Source organism: Phyllostomus discolor, chromosome 14 (assembly GCF_004126475.2).
Source record: "Phyllostomus discolor isolate MPI-MPIP mPhyDis1 chromosome 14, mPhyDis1.pri.v3, whole genome shotgun sequence".
NCBI lineage: Eukaryota > Metazoa > Chordata > Mammalia > Chiroptera > Phyllostomidae > Phyllostomus > Phyllostomus discolor.
In genome coordinates this window covers 13,785,064-13,807,024 of record NC_040916.2, presented here as the reverse complement: position 1 = coordinate 13,807,024, position 21,961 = coordinate 13,785,064, and the positions used below count along the sequence as shown (strand labels likewise).

At 43.5% G+C, this 21,961-nt stretch overlaps 2 protein-coding genes across 8 annotated transcripts in view; one reads left to right on the top strand and one right to left on the bottom strand.

Moving 5' to 3' along the window:
- Positions 1-940: 940 nt before the first annotated feature.
- On the top strand, positions 941-16,381 carry PRG4 (proteoglycan 4). 6 transcript variants are annotated; one of them, XM_036015932.1, is made up of 14 exons: positions 1,128-1,313; positions 1,629-1,727; positions 4,268-4,390; positions 5,622-5,741; positions 8,111-8,266; positions 8,800-8,922; positions 10,334-10,797; positions 10,870-12,181; positions 13,019-13,096; positions 13,892-14,028; positions 14,298-14,454; positions 14,928-15,122; positions 15,482-15,607; positions 16,212-16,381. In XM_036015932.1, exons 2-14 carry the CDS (start codon positions 1,655-1,657, stop codon positions 16,334-16,336), a joined length of 3,189 nt encoding a protein of 1,062 aa, XP_035871825.1. In that variant the 5' UTR covers positions 1,128-1,313; positions 1,629-1,654; the 3' UTR covers positions 16,337-16,381. The 6 variants fall into 6 exon arrangements, with proteins under 6 accessions (XP_035871823.1, XP_035871825.1, XP_035871824.1 ...); XM_036015930.1 differs by lacking the exon at positions 1,128-1,313 and adding an exon at positions 941-1,040 and having other exon boundaries at positions 10,334-12,181; XM_036015931.1 differs by having other exon boundaries at positions 10,340-12,181.
- A 4-nt stretch (positions 16,382-16,385) lies between these two features.
- Positions 16,386-21,961, bottom strand: part of TPR (translocated promoter region, nuclear basket protein) — a 61,231-nt gene continuing 55,655 nt past the window's right edge. For both annotated transcript variants that reach the window (XM_028531074.2, XM_036015928.1), the window contains exons 50-52: positions 20,222-20,340; positions 17,151-17,246; positions 16,386-16,585 (exon numbers count right to left, since the gene is read on the bottom strand). In XM_028531074.2, coding sequence (XP_028386875.1) covers positions 16,530-16,585; positions 17,151-17,246; positions 20,222-20,340 — 271 coding nt within the window. In that variant the 3' untranslated portion in view covers positions 16,386-16,529. The remainder of the gene's footprint in view (positions 16,586-17,150; positions 17,247-20,221; positions 20,341-21,961) is intronic.

Sequence of the window (21,961 nt, the reverse complement as noted above, 5' to 3'; positions counted from 1 at the left end):
ATGGAGAGCAGATGACAGCTGGTGGGGGTGGGGGGTGGGGTTAGGAGGTGGAGGGATTCAGCAAAAAGGAAAAAGGACTCTTGGACATGGACAACAGCTGGCGGGGAGGGGATACAAGGGGGCTAGATGGTAATGAAAAAAATACAGTGAAGATTCAACTTAAAAAAATGTAGTGCTTGTGCTGCCTGTGATTCTGGCTGTGATTGGATTTGCGATTGATCTGAGAAGGTTTCACAGAAGTGCTAGACGGGAGGGCACTGGCAAGGGCTTAGGCAGGTGGACAGGACTCGAACAGGAAGACTGCATTTAAAAAATGGGGTCAAACTCTAAGTGGAGCTGACTCAGCTCTGCAAGGCTGATGGTTCACATTTTCTCTGCGGCAAGGAAACTAAATTAGTGATTTTAAAACACCTTCCCTAAACACTACTGGGCTTAAGTAAAGGAACTAAAGGATTGACAGAATTTTTAAGCAGCTTTTTTACATGATAAAGGAACGTAGAAGATCCACACCATGGACCAAGCACTTGTAAGTCATTGAAAGCCAAATTTCTGAGCTCTGTGAAAACAATACTCGAGAAAAAAAAATGTACATTTGATTTAATACAAGTCTAGAAAATACACGACACACGATAACACTAGATAAGTTTCAAAACCACTCTTTGCTGGATCAACTGGGGGGAAAAGAAAGAAAAGATACCAGCGTTTGGCATTTTAAAATTGCTGTTTCGATGCACACTAGTCAAAAGCTACCAGACTGCTCTACCCTCTGAGAACAATTTGTTCAGTTAGAAATTAGAAGTGTTTGGGCCAATGAATCTAAATTTATTTTGTAGTAGTCATTTTTCTTAATGGAAGTGTTTTCCAGATGTTGCCCAAGTCTAGTCGTCCGGGCTCCCTTCCAAGAAATGAGGAAAGTTTGATTTCATAGGCTGTCACTGTTGGTTTTGTCTAACCTTTGGACTAATTGGTTCATCTCAATGTATTTGCACTGATATATAAGACTTCCAGGATATTGGAGAAATTCATCTCTCCTTTTACGGGTAAGTGTCAAAGTTAACTTGCTTCATGGAAGTAAATGTGTTTTCAATTCAGTAGAGGGAAAACCTTATTAAAGGTATTTGAAAAAGATTTATACGGACAGCAGTTAGGAAGTTTTGAAAAAAGTTCACATTTATGCAATGCACCTGTTGGAAGCTTGTAAATTTATATTGAGAGTTAAGGGAGAGTTGGAACTCTAACTCCTGTGTTTGTTAAATTAAATTTTACTGAAGCTGGCTATTTTTTCCCCCAAGACAGGATTTAAACTTTGCACTGTAAGTACGGGTTTTAATTTGAATAGAGTTTTAAGATAAGTTTGTATTCTATTGGGGAGGAATTCTAAAGAATTGTAATGCTCCATAACGTGACTGAGATAGTGGCTTGATTTTTTCTGCATAAGATTCAATCCAATGGTCAAATATGTACTATAGAATTAAAGCTGATTACTTGTGAAAGTCTTTTTTCAAGAAGAGGATGGCTTTATCTTTAAATTGCATTTTAAAATTACTGAAACGCTATATGCAGCCCAGACATAAACTAGTGGTGAGCTAAAAGAATCGTTTTCTGATGCTTTTTTTTTTTCTTTTCAGCGAAGGCTTGGTACCTGAGAACAACCATGGAGTGGAAGATGCTTCCTGTGTGCTTGTTGCTGCTCTCTGTTTTCTCGGTTCAGCAAGTGTCTTCTCAAGGTACCTTAACTGTCGAAAATAGTTTTATTCCACAGCCACTACTGATCACTCAGTACTGACTTTTAGGGCAACAAAAGAAATAGATTTCTAAAAATGTCTATGTGCTTGAGTTTAATGCAGAATGAAAACTTGTAATTATGTAAAACATATGGACCACATTTACAAGCATTTTGAAATTCTCAAGTTTTTCCCTGGATTACAAAATTTTTCAAGATGTTTTGAGCTTTCCTATAGAACATTTTTGTACTCGTTATTCCCATGTTTTCCCAAAAGTTAAAAAATAGGCAGATGTTGCTGGAAAGATACAATATTACTGGATAAACTGATAAGAACAATATTTAAATGGCATATAATTCTTATCCATGTGTTCACAAGGAACTCTAATCTCTTACACAAACTAAATTATTGATAAATAACTTACTTTGGCATAACATAGATGTACATATCATGTTGCAGTGAACATTTGCAATGTTTGAAATGCCATTTTATTAATCTCAAAAATGCTCTCTCTTTCTTATAAGGACCGTTCATCCACAGATGGACTTACCCAGGTGGGAATGTCATTGGGTCTTAGGTGCATGGCTGTTATGGTGAAATCACATTGATAAAATAGACATTTCCAGTAAAAGAATTAAAATGATCACATACCTGAGAGAACTGCTTATATAAGAAAAGATGGAAATACACGAAAGCAGATACAAATATTTCACGAGGAAGGGTGACTGTTCAGGCACCTCCAGACCCTTCTGTGCTCTCGACATAAAGTTACAGGGGTCCCAGCACGGGGGGCATTTCCTAATCCACCTCTCCTCTGAAACAGAGTTGGTTGTTCACTGAAAAGATTTTGCTTTCCTTTAAGTAAGTGCATTGAAAATCCGTTGTTAAAATGAATAGCAAGAGTAGGACAGACATTCAACCCATGAAAATAAATTTTCCTGTAAAGACATTTGATTTCCCATTCCAGAACTCTGCTAACTGGGAAGAAGAACCTTTTGATGTTGTCTTGTCTGCTTGTCTCGCCCTCTCAACCTCTTCCCATTCCCTTGTTTCTTTATATATGTATTTATACACATACGCTAGTTATGCCTTTTTCTCAGCCTCTTCCCATTCCTTTTTCTTTATATATATGTATTTATATATGTGTACTTATAGACATATGCTACTTATGCCTTTTGTGTGTATTGTGTGCATACGTCTGAAACTTGTCCTAAGATTTGCTGTTTTGTTTGCATATTAAGACTTTAACTCTCCTGGATTCATCATTCTGAGATATTTTTCAGTGTGTTTCCACGTCTCTCTATGGATTTAAGACATTGCACCTGCCAATTTCTTTTCCAGAGATGGATTCGGTTGTTTTGAGCTTCCTTGTAGAATAATCGGTGACTGGATTTCTTCTGCACAAGATTCAATCCAATGTCAAATATTTACTATGGAGTTCAAGCTGATCACTTTTAAAAGTCTTGTGTCAGGAAGGGGATGGCTTTATCCTTAAATTGCATTTTAAAAGTTACTTGATTTAATATAAGACATCTGTGGTCATCTCTCAGGGAGGTTTTCTAGGTGTTTTCCAAATGACTTTGAAAATATGTATGAGGATAATTATGCTTTTGTTTGGTTTTACCCAGAAAAACTCTGTTCATGACCTTTATATTCATGTCCAGATGCTATCTCAAGAGTTACCTATTTCGCAGTGGTTGTGACCATCTGACTTCCCCGACACTTAAAGAACCCGGTTACCCCCACCAATTAAAAAAATAAAAAAAGGAAGCCTAGGAAAGTTGGAGCTGGTATAACCAGCTTTCTTTAAACTCCTCATCAAAAAGAAGAGGCACTATTGGTGGGGTGGGGGCTGATGCAGACAACTGTAACTGAACAGCAATAAAATAATTTTTAAAAAATGAGAGGCACTGTGATTGGCTGGAACGGGCCGGGCTTCAGAATCATGTATAATCATGTATGTCCAGTTCTAGATGGGCTGTTGACTTAAATGGTCAAATAAGTTAATCATCCAAATCAGGACACTTCTGAGAGTGAAAGAAGTCAATTTGAATAATTAACAGAACTGTAATACATGTATACTGGATCTGTTCGCTAGCTGGGTGCCCTTGAGCAAATTATTAAAATGTCAATGTTTCAGCTTTCCCATCTCTAAAAAAGGAGGTAATCCTATCTCTTGACAATACTGTCATACACATTATTCTAATGCATGACTCAGTGCCCAGCACAAAGATGCTCAAATGCTGGCAACGAACCCTCACCTTAGCAGCAGCACGCAGCTGTAGCTGGCACCCCCCTCCCGGGAGGGATGCAGAGCTATTAGTTTGACTGATTTTCCAAAGAGTATTGCTCTTCTCAGTCTAGGAAAAGGACAAAGAGGACCTCGTAAAAGATCGGGCCAAGATCACCTGGACCTACTGCTATCATTCCCAACCGTTCCCAACAGACAGAATTCTCTCTCCCCAGACGGCTTTGTCCTCGTCAGCTCTCTCCCTTTCTGTCAAGTGGATTGGCCATGTTTACATTATATTGTATAATTTTAGATGTGTCAAGCTGTGCAGGGAGATGTGGGGAAGGGTATTCTAGAGATACCCCCTGCAGCTGTGACTATAACTGTCAACACTACATGGAGTGCTGCCCCGATTTCAAGAGAGTCTGCACCGTGGGTAAGTCCTGAGAGCCGCTGTCCCCTCCTCTGTCATCACCGCTGTCCTCCACAGTCCCCTTGCTGTGCTGCGTCCACCCTGCTTCACTTCTTTTTGCTCAAGTGCCTTTCCCTCCACTTGCCTGCCTGTTGCTGTGCGCTGTACCTCAGGACGGTGTCCAAGCCGTCGGGAAGCCTGACAGCCTGTCGGCTCGCACAAGAACTTTGATCAGAGCCAAGTAAAGTGTCTCGTTGTAAATAGAGAGTTAACATTCTGGCTCCAGAGTCATTAATAAGGAAACAGTAATGAGATGTAATTGCGTAGTGGTGAGGCCCTTCGGTAATTTCATCAGAAGAATCCATGGACATAAAATGATCTTGTCTAGCACTTGATGTTCTTTTTTATATTAACCTGTTTCTAATTTACCTGAAAATGGCACTTGAAAGATGAAGAATTAGTGTTTAGTGATGAGTTTCAATAAATACCCAAAGGGTCTGAATTTTCAAATGACAGTATTTCACTTGAATGTATTTTGGGCCATTTTGTTGTCAACATAGAAACATTTCATACTTACTCTGTATGTGAAAATTATCATTAAAATTGTCTCAGTTATTTTTACTTTAGCATTTGCTCATGAAGGTGATAAGTATATTGTCGTACAATGTGTGTGTTATGTAGGGAATCCTTTCAAACAGGCCTCGGTGGGGCTCACTCCCACTGAAGCTGTTTCTGATATGAGCTGGCCTGTCTTCCATGGTCCTGCCCTGGGTTCGGCTGAAATCTTTCCATGTGACATGGTGCCCTGTTTGTCGTCACGAAGGTCTCTGCATTATAAATAATTCTGAGCTGAACCATTGGCCCACTTGGAATTTATTGTTGTAGAAGGTGAATGTTAACAAAACATCTATCACAAAGCAGTGGTGTGAGGAGAGAGGATGGAGAGATTTCATACGAAGGGTGATTTATCATTGGGACATTTCCCAATTTTCCATTGTCCATTCAGGCAAATGACTCAGGTAGCATTGGGGTGTATCTCTTGAAGCCTTGAAGGGCAAGACAAGTTTCCCTAAATCACCATGTTTCTTACTGGGGCCATCTCCACCTGGGACACCACCCATTTTCCAAATTCTCAATAGACGCCTTAGGAAGGCACTTTTGGAGCCCTGGGCAGCTGGCAGGTGGGCAACGCGTCTCCACCTAGGGGTGTGGCCGCATGTCAATAATCCGGGATGTCTCGTTCTGCTCCGGGTAGAGCTTTCCTGTAAAGGCCGCTGCTTCGAGTCCTTTTCCCGAGGGCGGGAGTGTGACTGCGACTCAGACTGTAAGAAGTACGGCAAGTGCTGTCCGGACTACGCCGCTTTCTGCGAGGAAGGTAAGCATCCCGGGGCCCGTGAGCGCGTCTGGGCGCCGCCGGGGTCGTGCGCCAGCCTTACCTTCTCTGATGACGTCTAACACGCAGCCCCTCTGAGGTCTTGATGTTACTAACACACAAGCTATGTCATATTAACTTGGTTTCCCGAAGATGAACTAAGAATAAAAGCCTCTTCCAACAGGGCTCCCTGGCTCAGCCAGGCTCCGGGAGCATGGGACTTTGCGGGCTGGGGCATGGAGAGGGCGTGGCCTGAGTGTAAAGGCTGCTTTCTTCAGGTGTGGGTTGCATCCACAGTGACCCACTCACGTGATGGTTTCTCGTCTCTCACCTGAGTGGTGCGGACCCCACAGATTTCCACTGTCCTTTGAGCTATCTCTGCTTTCAGCAGTTAAGTTCTTCCGTGTGTTCAAGGAGGGCATCGACACTTCCAGCTTCTTTGAACTAGTAAATGTGTGACTTAGTTTAAGGCACGAAATTCACAAACCAACCTACCAATACCAAGGCATTCTTAACTGTCCATTGTGTCTCTTCCCACTTGTTGACAGCCGCCCCAAGAGTCTCGTGGCAAGTGCCTGTGCGTGACAGTCCCACGGAAAATCTCCTCTGGTTCTAGGGCCTGACGGAGTACTCCGAGCCTGTAACAAACCCCTCTGAATGTTACCAAAAACCCCCACAAGATTTTAAAAATATGTTTAAGCAGTGGACTCCTTTCTTTCACCAAATGTTCGTTCTTAAAGCCTACTTTGTTAAAGCAAGAACGTTTGTGGGAGAACGTGAAAATAAGCATTGCTTGCATAACCTTATCATTTTATTTAAACAAGGCCGCGCCTGCTGCTGCTTTCAAACGGTGGGGAAACAGGGTGGAAAACTGTTAAGCGGCAGAGCGGAGGCACATTTCTTCACCGCTCAATGTTTTCATTGGAAAGCGTTCCAGAAATAAGGGAGGCAACACCCTTGCAATCAAAAACTCAGAGTGCAGAGTTCCTGCCGCTTGCAGAAGGACCCACGTGGGCGGGACGTGTTTACTCACTGCCCTGGGAACTGTTTTGGCTGAGAAAGGCATTTCGGGCAGAGCATAGGTGGGGAGTGAGGATGGTTAGAAAGGGATGAAGCATTGAAGAATCTGTTGGGGAAGAATATGCTTTATGCTACTAAGGGGGCCGGTCAGATTGCCCGAGGTCAGAGGAGAACTCAGTGGAAAAAACGGAGGCGGGTAACGCTGCATGTACAGAATTCACAGGTAGCGCGGGGCCCATCTGAAAGTTAAACAAACAAACAACCAGAGCTTCGATACTTTAAAAAACGTGGTGTGACTCACCACGCAGCTGTCTCAAGATCGCTAGAGATCCTGCTTGTAGGCATCTGTGTATCTCAGTGTCCTAACATTTCAAGAGTGGAACAGGAATCAGCTGTCCGGCTGTGCACGTGGGTGAGAAAACAGTCCAAGCGGTTAAGTGTTTTGCCGAAGATCCCTAGCTAGCAGTAGGTGGCAGAACAGTTTCTCAGACTGAGTACTTGTCGCTTTGGTTGAGGGGAGAAAGGGAGGGAGAGAGGGGCTGCGGCGATAGAGGTCTGAGACGCTCGGGCAGCACAGCTGGATTTAGGGAGGACACTCCGCCCCCCTGGGGCATCCAAGCTGCTCTCTGCTTTCTGATCTTCAGAAGTCCTCCTTTTCTTCTGGCTCCTAATGATCAAACCGTGGCTTCACTTCTAGACGGGGAAAGAGGTAGGCGGAGGGGGGACACAGAGTTTAGGAGAAACACGGAAAACCCCTAACAGTTGTGTGACGTGGGGAAGGGCAACAAGTGTCGAGAGAGGCATGACGTGAGGCCGTGGAAGTTTCACAAGAGGGAAACATTCATGTAGAACTTCCGTAATGAAAAAAAATGATTGCAAGGTAAATTGACACCATTTATTTTAGAAGAATATGAAAATAGCACAAGGTAATTATATTTCCCACCCACACGCAGTTATTATTTTGAACATTGTGAGAGGCAGGCCCAAGGGTGGGGTTTATAAAGTCAAGTATTTTGAGGCAGACACAGACCTCCAGGATAAACATCTCAGTTTGCAAACAAGAAATGAAGTTCAAAGGGGATTCACCCATTTCCCCACGGTCAGAATGGCAAAGCCTAGGACTGGAATTCTTCTGACTCCTGAGCCTTTGCTCCCCGTCATAACCTACAGCAATTCGGGAACCAATGTTTTATAGCAATGCGCCCTCAGAATTCATTGGTTTCAAGTCGTTAGTGTTGGCTAAAGCGTGCCACGCTGGCGGTCACCAGCGTGCCCGATGCACCTCGGCTTTCTCAGTTACGTTGCTGACACGTGTGAACAGATGTTAACCCACCTGTCTCGCTTGGCCTCAGTGCATAACCCCACGACACCGCCGTCTCCAAAGACTGCGCCCCCACCTCCGCCTGCAGGAGCACCTCCGCCCGTCAAATCAACCACCAAACGTTCGCCCAAATCCACAGACAAGAAGAAGACTAAGAAAGTTATAGAATCAGAGGAAATAACAGAAGGTAGGAAGATGACAGGTGGAAGAAAAGGAGGTTTCTGAGAATGAATAACCTGTAGGTGACGGCTCTTTTAAGACTCCTCATAGGACAGGGTCACCTTGAGTCCTTAAAGGCTCATTACACTTTTTGTTTACTTGTTTGGAGTTGAAGTTTAAGCTAAAGTATAAACCCTACTCAGATATTTATTTTCCTTATTTACTGAACCCAGTAAGGGTCCAGGTTAAAGTAATCATAAGAAACAAGTCTAAATGTTACAAAAAAAAAAGACCATGCTTTTTTTTTTTTTTTTGCAGAATTATTAGGTTCTGCTGAGACATGAGAAAGTTATGGTTCTATTTCTAGTGTCTGTGCTAAGCTCAAGTGCCTAGCTTTTAACTGACAGATTAAAAGGGCAGTGGACCATGTTACTGATAAAACTAGAACACAGACTTTTATAGACCAGAAAACAGCATTTTTTTTTGTTGTGTTTAAGACTGGCGGTTCTTTTTTGCTTTAAATCACAATTGGTGTGATCAACCTTTTTATTTGATTTGTAGAACATTCTGTTTCTGAAAATCAAGAGTCTTCCTCCTCCTCTTCCTCTTCCTCTTCAAGTATTCGGAAATTCAAGTCTTCCAAAAACTCAGCTGCTAATAGAGAATTAAAGAAGAAACCCAAAGGTTTGAGCATTGATAAAGATCAAAGACTATATCAATGCCATAACAATAATTACCTAAAAGTATATGCGTGCGGGTAGAGTGATTGGAGGATGTTTCAGTATTTGGGCGGGGGTGGGGGTGGGTGTATAACTTTACAGGTTATTTTAGAAGGCACCAATGCAAACTTATTATAGGAAATTAGTGCCAAGCAGCTGAGAAACCACTTTAAAGCAAAGGTTTAGAAGACGCTTAACAGAAACCGTGGATCCACAGGGTGGCGCCAAAGATGACTGTGGTTCCTTCTACCTGATACCGTTTCCCTTTCTCCTTTCTCTAATCTTCCTCGTGTTTTCATTTTTCTTTCCCCAGATTTCTTTTATTTAACAAACACTTTTTATATACTGCGTTAACATGTTAATTTATTAAATTCTCATACACCTTCCTGGGAAAGACGATTATTATTCTCCACATTTTTACAGGTCTTATTTTCCTAATAAATTAGGTGTCATATCTGGCTGATGTTTCTGTAGTAGAAAATGTACTCCAGAGTAGGCTGTTGCCTCCTGAAGAGAGGTTCCCTTTGCTCTGCTTGTTATTTCCTGAACTTCTAAACTATATTCTCTTTCTCCAGGACAATACCTGATTTTGGATACTGGAGTTTTAAAGAACTATTCCCTGGGTGGTTGTGATTTCCCCTGAAGCCTTCTCTCTAGCTGAATAGCCAGATATTTAATCTCTGAGTCATCCAGAGGGTCCTGCACACACTGGAAATGCAACCTGAGTCTGTTCAATGGAACCCATCTAGGCGACACGCCCCTGGGGCTCTAGCTCCTCCCTCGGGCAGCTGCTAGGGCAGATCCTGTTAAATAGGGTCCTTTTGCTGCCCCGGCATCCTAATCTCCTCCCCACACCCCCTGGGACTGGGCAGAAGAAAGAGAACAGCTAACAGCCCTGTGTACGGAAACCGGGCTCTGCAGGGAGCATGCGGGGGACTGGAGCATCCTTGGATGTAGTTGTAGAGGCCACTCAGGGAACTGATGCAGAGAGTCTACGAGACGGTGGAACTAGGCTTCCAGGAGGCAGGAAGGGGCACTGAGCAACGAGGACTACAACAGTGGGGAGAGGGAAGGCCCAGGAGCTTCCATGTAAAGACACGGATATTGATCATGTTGGAATTTCAAATTTGCCACTTGTCTCCATGTATTAATTGTCTAGTTTTACTTGTCTTTTCACTCCTTGTCTCCTTCACTCCCCAAGATAGTCCAATAAGATAGCTTAAGTATTTAACATTTTACAATACATTAATAGACCTGCTAGAGGTTGGCACCCTGCCTAGAGGCACAAAGCTAGTCAGCGATGAGAATGGGATCTTATATCGTCATTAAAGACAAGAAAATTACCCCCAAATAAGACGTGTCTTTTTTTCCTCCGGTAAAAGATGACAAGAAACCACCTCCTAAAAAGAAACCTGCTCCAGAACCACCAGTTGGAGACGAAGCTGGAAGCGGACTGGACAACGGTGATTTCAAGCCCACCTCAACTCCGGACCTGCCTGCCACTCAGCGCAGTCAAGTCACCACAACCTCCAAGGTGACAACAGTGACAACGACAAATTCTAAACCCAGCCCGTCGCCTGACTCTGAAACATCCAAACAGACATCTTCGACAGCCAATACGGAGACAACAGTTGAAACTAAAGAGACTTCTGTAACAACTAAAGAGACTTCGACGAGTGCAAAAGAGAAAACGACTTCAGGCACAGAAACACGAAGTTCAGAAACAACATCTACTAAAGATTCGGTAGCCACGACAGTTTCTGCTAAATCTACAACCGAAGTTGAAACGACAGCCAAATCTGTTAATCCCACCACCACTCAAAAGCCTTCTCCCACCACCACCCCCAAAAAGCCTGAGCCCACCACCCCCAAGGAGTCTGCACCCACCACCCCCAAGGCACCTGAACCTACTACCCCCAAGAAGCCTGCACCCACCACCCCCAAGGAGCCTGCACCCACCACCCCCAAAACACCTGAACCTACTACCCCCAAGAAGCCTGCACCCACGACCCCCAAGGAGCCTGCACCCACCACCCCCAAAACACCTGAACCTACTACCCCCAAGGAGCCTGCACCTACCACCCCCAAGAAGCCTGAACCTACTACCCCCAAGAAGCCTGTACCCACCACCCCCAAGGAGCCTGCACCCACCACCCCCAAGGAGCCTGCACCCACCACCCCCAAAGCACCTGAACCTACTACCCCTAAGAAGCCTGAACCCACCACCCCTAAGAAGCCTGAACCCACCAGCCCCAAGGAGCCTGAACCCACCAGCCCCAAGGAGCCTGAACCCACTAGTCCCAAGGAGCCTGAACCCACCAGCCCCAAGGAGCCGGCTCCAACTTCTCCTGAGACACCTGCTCCAACCACCTCAAAGGCCTCTACTCCTCCCACTCCTCCCAAGAATCCTGCTGCATCAACTCCTGAGTTTCCTCTAGAACCCACACCAGAGGCTCTGGAAAACAGTCCCAAGGAGCCTGCTGTACCTACAACCAAGGCTCCCAAAGGAACCAAACCTGAAATGACTACCACAGTGAAGGATAAGACAACAGAAAAAGCCACGCAGACTACAACGGAAATTACAACCGCTACATCTAAGAGTACGACAGTAGATACAGCAACGCCAAAAGAAGAAAAGGCTACTGAATCCAAAAAAACTACTACAACTGTGCAGGTAACCACTACCACCACCAAGGATGCCACGACATCATCCAAAGCTACTCCTAAGGAAACAACTCCTGCTTCCAAGGTGACGACGACAACAAAAAAGACAACTACTACAACTGAAGAGTCTAGGAATACACCCGAAGAAACGACGACGACATCAGAAGATACAGCTACTAATTCTAAAATAACTCCTGAACTCCCAAATCCAACTAAAGCACCCCAGACACCCACTTCTACCAAAAAGCCCAACACGACACCTGCGGTGAGAAAACCCAAGCCGACACCGTCTCCCCCGAAGATGACAACGTCCACTGTGCCTACACCAAACCCCGCCCCTTCGGGGAAAGCCACACCCCCGACCTCCACCAGCTCTCACCAAGCGCCCAACTCAGAAGTGGTTGACGAAAATCCATGTGATGAAGATGCAAATGCTGCTGAAGAAGAAAAACCTCCTGTGAGCCTCAGGCCCCAGGTGTTGACTCCTATCATCATTCCAGGCTCTGATCTCATAGTGCAAGGACCCGACCAAGCTATTGGCATCAACCCCATGCTCTCAGGTAAAGAGGATCAGTGGCTCTCATTTTTTAAGTTGGGAATGTTAACGTAATTCTGCCAGAACCAGAATGCCCTGATTTAATATCATGTATATCACCTAGAACCCTGAACTCGTTAAGTTTCACAGCTTCTCTGTAGGTAAGCAGAGAACTGATCACAGTAAGATCATTTAGTCTTTGGAAAATGGAGTCATGTCCTATCGTTAGGAACTTAGTGCGTCCGTAAGCGGAGAGTACAGAATGCCAAACATATTTAATTGGGAGTCTATCCTTAAAAGAAAGTACAATGCAAAGCAAAAATCTGCAGTGTTGTTGTTTTCCAAACCGAGTCCAAAGGGCAATCAGAAGAGGAAACTGGAACGTTATGCTGAGATCAGGAAAATAGTGTACTTGAAGATTAGTTAACATAGCCTATTCCAATTCTTCACTCCTTTTTAAAGCTTTTATTTATTTTTAGAGAGGGGAGGGAGGGAGAAAGAAAAAGAGAGAAACATCAATGTGTGGTTGCCTCTAGCACGCCCCCACAACCCAGGCCTCGGCCGACTGGGAATTGAACTGGTAACCCTTTGGTTTGCAAGCCGGCACTCAATCCACTGAGCCACACCAGCCAGGGCTCTCACTCATTTTTATATACTTTTTGAATAGTATCACCTTTAAGTAAAACCAATTATGAAATATACCATTTCTCTTTCACCTGTGGAATTGACACTCCTTGAACTATATACCCTTCAAGAGCTTGGAAAGGGGTAAACAGAGGAAATGGAACTCTGGGAGGAATTGAAAAAAAGCAAACACTTTTCTCATTTTGTATTGACTTAACTTTTCGTTAATTTGTTTTAGATGAGACTAATTTGTGCAATGGTAAGCCAGTAGATGGACTGACGACGCTGGCCAACGGGACGTTAGTTGCATTTCGAGGTGAGCCATGCGCATACTTCCTTTTCTGCCCATCACTCTGCTCTCGGCATTTGTGAGAACCAAGCCGTAGGAGACGGTGGTTTGGGTTGCGCTTTCTGAAAGAAAACCGGATTAATGACCTTATCTCACACAACTTAGGAAAACCTGAAGGGTAATTACTAAAATGACTGGAATAACAAAATTAGACATATTAGAGTAACAAAGAGCTAGAAATGATACTGACTTTTCCTACTCTTAGGAATTAAAAGGTTAGTTCAAATTTTAACTTCGTATCAAACAGATGACATCGGGACTTGTTTTCCCTGCTCTCACTGTATTTGAAAACAACCCCTTGATTGTGTTGTACTCAAATTTCCCCTCTTCATGGAGGAGTCACCTGTCCTGGCTTCTTATACTTAGATTAAACCTGAAAGGTAGGCAGTCATAGATTGTTCAGTGGAGGCTGAAACGATTTTAGTAGTCCTTTCATTGTAACTCAATTCTGAAAGATAAAGAAATTGGGAGAAAATTGACTTTCTCTAAGTCACACTCATAAGGCTTTTGTTAGAGAAACTGAGAAACGAAAATATTTCCAAGGTTATGCTCCATTTCAGACTTGAGAAATGGCATACTCTCCGAGGGGTTCAAATCCTGCATTCTCTACCAGCATAGTTCTCACTGAACTTCTGGTCATACAACGCTTGTTAATCCATTCAGTGTTTTTACGATGACTAAACATTTTTTCACTTTGGTTTCTTTTGGATAGGTTTTAGTATTCATTCGGTTTGTAGGCTGATCTATCGCTTTCGATTTTAGGTCATTATTTCTGGATGCTAAATCCATCCAGGCCACCACCTCCTCCTCGCAGGATTACTGAAGTTTGGGGCATCCCCTCCCCCATTGATACTGTTTTTACCAGGTGCAACTGTGAAGGCAAAACTTTCTTCTTTAAGGTAAGAAAAGTATCCTTCTGAGAGAAATCAGCAAATAGTTATTCTTTATTATAAAAACAAATCAGTTTAACTTCCACTTCAGAAGGGTTTTCCATATTTTAACCAACTCTTCTATCCTCAAAATTTAGTAAACCACAAGTTGGTAACATTAATGGCCAACTTATTTAAACACTGAAGTTAAAACTTTCTCCCTATACTTAAATCTAAGAATAAATTCCTCACCTTTCCCCCCAAAACTGTTAACATCATTTCCTCTTTTAAATTGTCAGGATTCTCAGTACTGGCGTTTCACCAATGATGTACAAGATCCTGGGTACCCCAAACAGATTGTAAAAGGATTTGGAGGGCTAACTGGAAAAATAGTGGCAGCTCTTTCAATACCTAAATATAAGGACAGACCTGAAGCTGTGTATTTTTTCAAGAGAGGTATGTGTTACACAATCAACATTATACAATTTTCAGGAATTGATTTGCCAGGAAAATTTTATTGAATATTTTCACTTACTACCGGGTTTACTATCAAAAGGCATCTTTAATGGCTGGGTCAAAAATTTAATAAATAAATAAATAAATAAATCGAGGGCACTAAGATGTTATTTATATCTCCCAACATGCAAACCAAAACTTCACCTGAGTTTCTGGTCCTCATACAAAGAACATCATTTACTTTCACACAAAGTTAAGTACACAACTATGTGGTCTGTTGGCTTTACTCATTCAAGTATTTCAAGATGTAGTAGTCAGTTTCACAGCACCGTTGACTGATCACTATTATTAATGTCTGTACATCCTTTATGAAAAACATTGTTTCTCCCACCTTGTAAAAGCTCTTTTCCATCTTTTTTTTGGGGGCGGTTAAAATTAATCCCATTGATGTATGACTTTCTAATACACGACAGGTGGCAGAGTGCAGGAGTACACTTACAGACAGGAACCCAACAGAAAGTGCGCCGCCAGGGGGCCGGCCATAAACTACCCCGTGTTTGGAGAAACGACCCAGGTCAGGAGACGTCGCTTCGAGCGGGGCACGGGGCCGCAAGTGCACACCATCAGGGTTCAGTACACGCCCATCAGAGTCCATTACCAAGACAGAGGTACGATTCTTCCCGTGTTAAACTTCTTACACGCATAGTAGATGTAATAGAATTTCTAATAAAGCAAGGCTCATTAAATATAAATACTGACCGAACAACCCTAACACTTGAAGCTTATTGATGCAAAACATCAATCTGCCTCCTGATTTGCTGTGGGTAAGGAATGCAGTTTGAATGTCTGTGGATTGTAATAAGTACCGTTGATCAAGTATCTCTCACCAACAACATCACACACAAATCTGTAATGCCCGAAGCGGCGATCAGAGCAAGCCTTCGCACCCTGTCCGAGCGGCGAAACGGGAGCAGCCCTCCCGCCTGCCCGACTCTCACGGCTGCCCTCCCACTGTCCCCACCCACAGGCTTCCTCCACGAAGAGGCTAAAGTGAGCGCCCTGTGGAGAGGACTTCCCAGTGTGGTCACCTCGGCCGTAGCGCTGCCCAACCTCAGGAAACCCGACGGCTACGATTACTACGCCTTTTCTAGGGGTGAGTTAAAACCCGAGGAGCTTCCCCAAGAAGTGCTCTAATCTCTGAAATACAAGTGTAATCAAAACAAGAACGCCAAGTGTTGAATGGTGACTGACGTGAGAAGTGAAACCGTACTATTTAGAAACAGTATTTCACTTCTGCCATTGGTGGCACTGACTGGAGGCCCTGCTTGCCACCGTTGTACTGATCTGCATCATCACAGTCGGGAGGGTCAGAGAGAAGGTCCAGAAAGTAGTTTCATTAATTAAATTATATCACCTGAGGCACTTTTCTTTGAAGAATCCAGAAATCTGTTATCATCTATATAAATGACATCAGAATTAAAAAATAAAACTGAGCAAAACATTATTTTTAAAATGGACTTGGTTTTCTCAAATTTTCACTTTGAAAAGGAGCGTTAAACCTGGTTTTACTAAAAGGTGGTGAAAGGTTAACCTGTCAAAGGCAATTGTTTTCCTTTTTGTCAGCAAGTTCAAGTGAATTAGAAACGTATCTGAGAGCAAAATGATAAACACTGCCTTTGAGTAGAATAATCAACATAATCTATTTTTAAATCCAAGTGCTTTTTCCCTTTAACCAGCGCAATGCCCTCTCTCTGCAGATCGACACTACAACATCGACGTGCCCCGGAGGACTGCCCGAGCCGTCACCACCCGCTCTGGGCAGACCTTGTCCAACGTCTGGTACAACTGTCCTCAGGCCGGTGAGCAAGGGAAGAGACAATGAAAGTGAAGAAGAGTGATACGTTTTGACAATGAAAACAAAAAAGGATAAATTTTGACATTGAAATACATTTTATTAATAAAGAATGTTGAGATAAGCATACCAATTTAAATACAAAAGTTTTTTAAACTCAACGATCATAACACTAACACAGATTGAACAATCTTATTCACAGTTATTACAGATTAAGGGACATTTAGTTAATATTTCCTCTATTTATTCCTCCTCTCCCTCCCATTGCATGGCTCACACCTATGAGAGAAAAGAGAAGAGTCAAACTGAACGTGTCTTTCAAGAAGTTAGCCTGAAGCTAGTACATTCACTCACCCTAGTTCATTCTAAAATGTGTTTTCAAAAATTAATTTAAACATTTCACATTTTCAATACAATTAGATTAATATTTTTATGACATGAATTCAATCTCTAATTGTTACATGAGAAAACATGGAGATGTTAAAATTTTACATTTTTTAAACCAGCTAAACAAAGCCACAAAGCTTTATTCTGTTATATAAACTACAATGGGCAGAGACATACCAAATGAATACATAGCACTAAAACACTTCAGCCTTTCTAAACATCACCGAATTCAAGGAATGAACAAATAAACAGAAGCATATACTCATTACACACCCATGGCATACACATGTGTCTATGAGACGTTTATAGATTAGTGAATGTCACATACTCAGTGCACAATTATTTAATCAATTCTTGGAACATTAAAAAAAAGGTACAGATTGGAAGCTTAAGGATTAGAAAAGCTGTTCTGTTTACCAGCCTCCCACATCATGTAGTCAGTATGTCAGAAATTTACCTCTCTGTCTGTTAAACTGACGACCACGGACGCCTTGCCTCAGAGTCGTCTGAAGCCTCACTCGTCGGAACGGCTTCGGCTGACTGCTGCTAGTATCTAGGATGAGAGACAGCAGACAAGAGGAAGCAAGTCAAAAGGCAGAAAGCAGTGGCAATGGCAAAAACTGAACGCAGGGATGAAATGCAGAGGAGTCATTTCTTTTCAGTACTTAAAAGTTCTTTAAAAAGACAAAATTTTGTTGGAAAAAGTAAGTTCTTGACTTTCTTCATTCATTCACTCAGCGAATGTAGTATTTACCTGGGGCCTATCCATGTGCCACACATGTGCTAGGAGGTGAGGAACACAACGGAAAACAAGAACAGGAAAAAGCCAGCCCGTTACAACACACTGCACGTCGCCCTGGATGACTCTCCTTTACAGACGTGCACACTCAGCCATCAGAAATCCCGCTGGCTCTCCTTTAAACACATACCCTGAATCTGATATCCTGAATCGGACCTCCCTTCACAACCTTAGTTCCGCAATTCTGTCTAAAACATCAACTTTACCTTGAATTACTGCAATATCTTTCACATTTTCTGCCTGTTTCTGCCCACCACCCATTTTCCGTCCCTTCTCTGCACAGCAGCCAAACTGACACTGCTAAGTCTTTAGGTCAGATCAGGTCCCTGCTGTTTGAAGCCCCCCAAAAGCTTCCTCTGCCATGGAAGTCAAAGCAATTACAGTGGTCTGCTAGGTTTACCCTCCCCACAGCTTCTGTCCCTGTAGTCTCTCTCTGTCCTTACTGCAGTCCCGCCACACTGGCTTCCTTGCTGACCTTGAACAAGTCACACTCCTGCCTCACGGACTTTGCGTCTGCCACTTCTCTCGTCCTAGAACACCCTCCCCCCCATGACTGCACAGCTTCCCTCCCGGACCTCTTTCAGGTCTTTACATAAATGTCACTTTCTGCCCTGGCTGGTGTGGCTCAGTGGATGGAGCACGGGCTGTGAACCAAAGGGCTACTGGTCTGATTCCCAGTCAAGGCAGATGTCTGGGTTGTGGGTCAGGTCCCTGGTAGGGGCCACAGGAGAGGCAGCCACACATTGATGTTTTTCTCTCTCTCTCTTTCTATTTCCCTTTCCCTCTCTCTAAAAATAAATAAACTAAAAAAAAAAGTCACTTTCTTAGTAGTGCTTTCAGTGAAATTGCCTGGCACGTGGCTGGCACTCAAATATTTGTTTACTAAATGAATAACTGCTCAAATGGGAAAGTTTTGTGTTTTATATTATCAAATAAATCTAAAGAGACCCTAATTTCATTAATATACTGTAAAACGGAACAAGAACAGTATTTTTTCATGCAAGCTCTAGTAAGAAGTTTCCAATTCTGCTGAGAAAAGACAATTCTCATGGGACGTCGGAATAAAATTGGGGGCACAGAACTTCACTGATACTGCATTATTTATTTATTTAAGATGTTATTTATTTATTTTCAGAGAGGGGGGAATACAGGGAGGAAGAGAGGGAGAGAAACACTGATGTGTAAGAAAAACATCAATCGGTTGCCTCTCGCACGCCCCTAACTGGGTTACTGGCCTGTAACCCAGGCATGTGCCCTGGTAGGGAATCAAACTGGCAACCTTTTGGTTTGCCGGCCTGTGCTCAATCCACTCAGCCACACTAGTCAGGGCTATTACTACGTTTTTAATCCTCACCTGAGGATAAGTTTGGCTTTTTTTAAGTATCTTATTGATTTGAGAGAGGGAGGGAGGGAGGGAGGAAGGGAGAGAGAGGAGGAGGTGGAGGGAGAGGACGGGGGAGAGGGGGAAAGAGAAAGAAAGGGGGAGGCAGACATCAACCTGAGAGAGAAACATCAGCCTGTTGCCTCCTGTACATGCCGACTAGGGATCGAACCTGCTACCTAGGTATGTGCCATGACCAAGAATTGAACCCGAAACCTTTAGGTGTACGGGGTGATGCTCCAACCAACTCAAGCCACTTGGCCAGGGCATTAACTATATTAATAATAAATATGATAGTTGTAATTCTTGAGCTTTACTATGTGTAAAGTACTGAGTTATGGAATTTATATACATTATTTCTCATCTCGGCTGTGAGATTAGTCGTGAATGTCCGTATTCCTAACGAAAGGTGCAGTGATGTAGAGTTACCAGCTGCTGAAAGGCGGATATGAGATTGGAAAGCAGAAATGCGGGCTGACAGGCTGACGTGTCACAGAGAGGCGGCCATGCTCCACGACTGAAAATCGTCAACAACCCAGCGTCTCTTCCATAAAACCTGGCACCGTTTGAGAATGATCACTATAACGATGCAACGAAAATAATTGGAGTGGATGACAGTACTATGTTTCTTTAATAACACAAGTAACTCCATCTGTGAAAACTCTGAGACAGGTAAACTGGTATGGCACGTTAAGACGGGAGCCTCTGGAGCCCAACTCCGAGAGCTCGCACGGGCCCCGTCCTCTGCCAGCCCTGAGCCTGTGGAGGAGTCCCGCACCGTTTCAGCGTCTCAGCCCCCATGGGAGAAGTGAATGAGTCAACGCACGCAAAGGGCTTAGCATAGTGCCTGGAACACAGTGAGTGCTCAACAAACGTTATCTTTAAAAAGCACTGCTGCAGAAATAATTACATTCTAGAAAAAAGACATAAAATAACCCTTTCCAAAGTTAAAATGTGGAAAGTCACTCTTTAAAACTGTTTCTGTCAGTAAATTTCAAACTTTTTAAAAAAGACCTCCCTCCCCCCCAGATTTCATGTAGAACCCTAATATGTAAGCCAAATATAAGTGGAGCCGCTCCGGGTTAAACAGAGGCGAGAGAGAGAAGCCGGGAGCACTACTCCTTAGCTCCCTCCCAGGGACCCACCCTCGGCCCCTCAGCACTGCCAACACAACCCAACCAATTCCCTTTGATATGAACCACGTTCCCTGCAATAAATAAAATTTCCATTTTCGATAAAGCAATTTAAAATTCAGCAGAAAAGACCATTAAATTGTTACTGATAAAAGTGTCTGTCGCACACAGGCTCGATGAGCAAAGCTGTGCTGTGGTCAACGGCAGGAACTGACCTGCAGAAGAGCTGGAAGGAGGGTCCTGGCTGGTGGAAGGAAGATCTGACTCGTCAGATGCCTGGACGGGCTCTTCTTCCTGCTGGCTATCAATTTCCAGGCCTGCTTCTGAACTAATACTAAGAAAGGAAAACAAAAATTCATTAGCAAATACAGAACGAATCCTAAAGTGCATCCTGCTGTTCCCACACTCTTCGATACAGCTGGGCAGTTAATGCAGACAGAGCTCTACCCCACCCCCAAGCTGCAAACTCGGGGACTGGCAGCCACAGGTGCTTTTTAGAGGGCGGGGCAAGAGAGCGCAAGACGCTTCTTCCCCCTTCCTCTTCTCACTCGTACACATTCCAAACTTTCCCCCTCTTTTTTGTTACATATTTTTTCTTTTTGACAAGGGATGTTTACACTCATAACCTTCACAGCGGATATATTTATCCAGATTTTGATAAATCTCAAAACCACTTTCTAGAAAAGTACAGCACTAAAATAATTTGCAACAGTCCAGCTACCGATAACAGAGCACTGACTCAGCCGGGGCTCGAGCGCAGAAGAGCCAGGCTGCGGGTAGCACCCCCGGCTCCAGCGGTAATCCACCCCTTTCCCATTCCGGAAAGCAAGTGAGGGAGAGGGGAGTACAAGACCAACGGGAATCTGTTCTAGTTTTCACCGTCCGTGAACTTCAGCACGGTCACGAGTAGCAATGCACATGAAAGACCTCCCGCCTGACTACTGGGGGTGGGGGCGGGGTTGTACAGTGCTGGAGAAGTGTGAAGCACAGAGCCCGTGGGGCCGAATCGGTCACCATGCTGGGCGCTCTGACTCTGAGCTTTCTCATTTGTAAGATGGAGACGACACTTGGCAGAAGTATTGTGTGGGTCAAAATGACACATACGAAGGGACCAGCATACATGGTGTGGAATTAATGGCAGGCTGTCTTCTCAGCAGGGTCTACGACCTCCCTAAATTAAGTAGCGCTGTGTTACAGCATAATAATAGACCTGCTTTACTGCCCCCCCCCCCCCGCCCATATACTAGAACTGGCCTATAATCGTGCTAAGAAAACACTGCTAAATAAAATCTTTGAGCTCTACCAAGGAAATGGGGGTTCTACTTCTAGCTTTGCTTCTGACCATAAAGTAGCACAACTTTTTATTTCATTTAGAAAGAAGTAGGTTCCATCTTGAAAGTTAAACTTCTCTAATACCACTGTCCACTAGTTCTTCCCAATAAATTACTTATTTTGGCTTAAAAAAATCTAGATGATTTGTCATGAAATACTTCCTTTGTTAAACTCTGTGTAACACATGTGTTTAGGCCTTGAAAATTACTAGATAATTTCTAATTTGTAAGAAGTTCTAAATGCACACAAATAAAGGGTAAGTGAGGTTCACTGGAAAGGCCACTACTAAATGGAAAGTTGAGTCATTTCCTGATATTCCTAATTTTCAGAGAAAGACTTCTTTCTTGGGGAAAATTTCAAGCAGTTACATTAATGGAAGGACACCAGTGATTTTAAAGAAATATTTTGTTCTGGAATGAATATTGCATGCAGTTTTCAGGAAGCTAACATTTGTCTTCTGTAATAACAACCTCCGAGTCCCAAAATGTTATTATACGCAAACACCAGTCTTTCAAAACGCACGGCTCGGTTTACTTGAGCAGCAGGATGCCACTGAAAACACGGCTCACCAGGCTGTCTCCCGGCCAGAGGAAAACGAGGGCGAAAGCCTGGCAAGTCTGAAG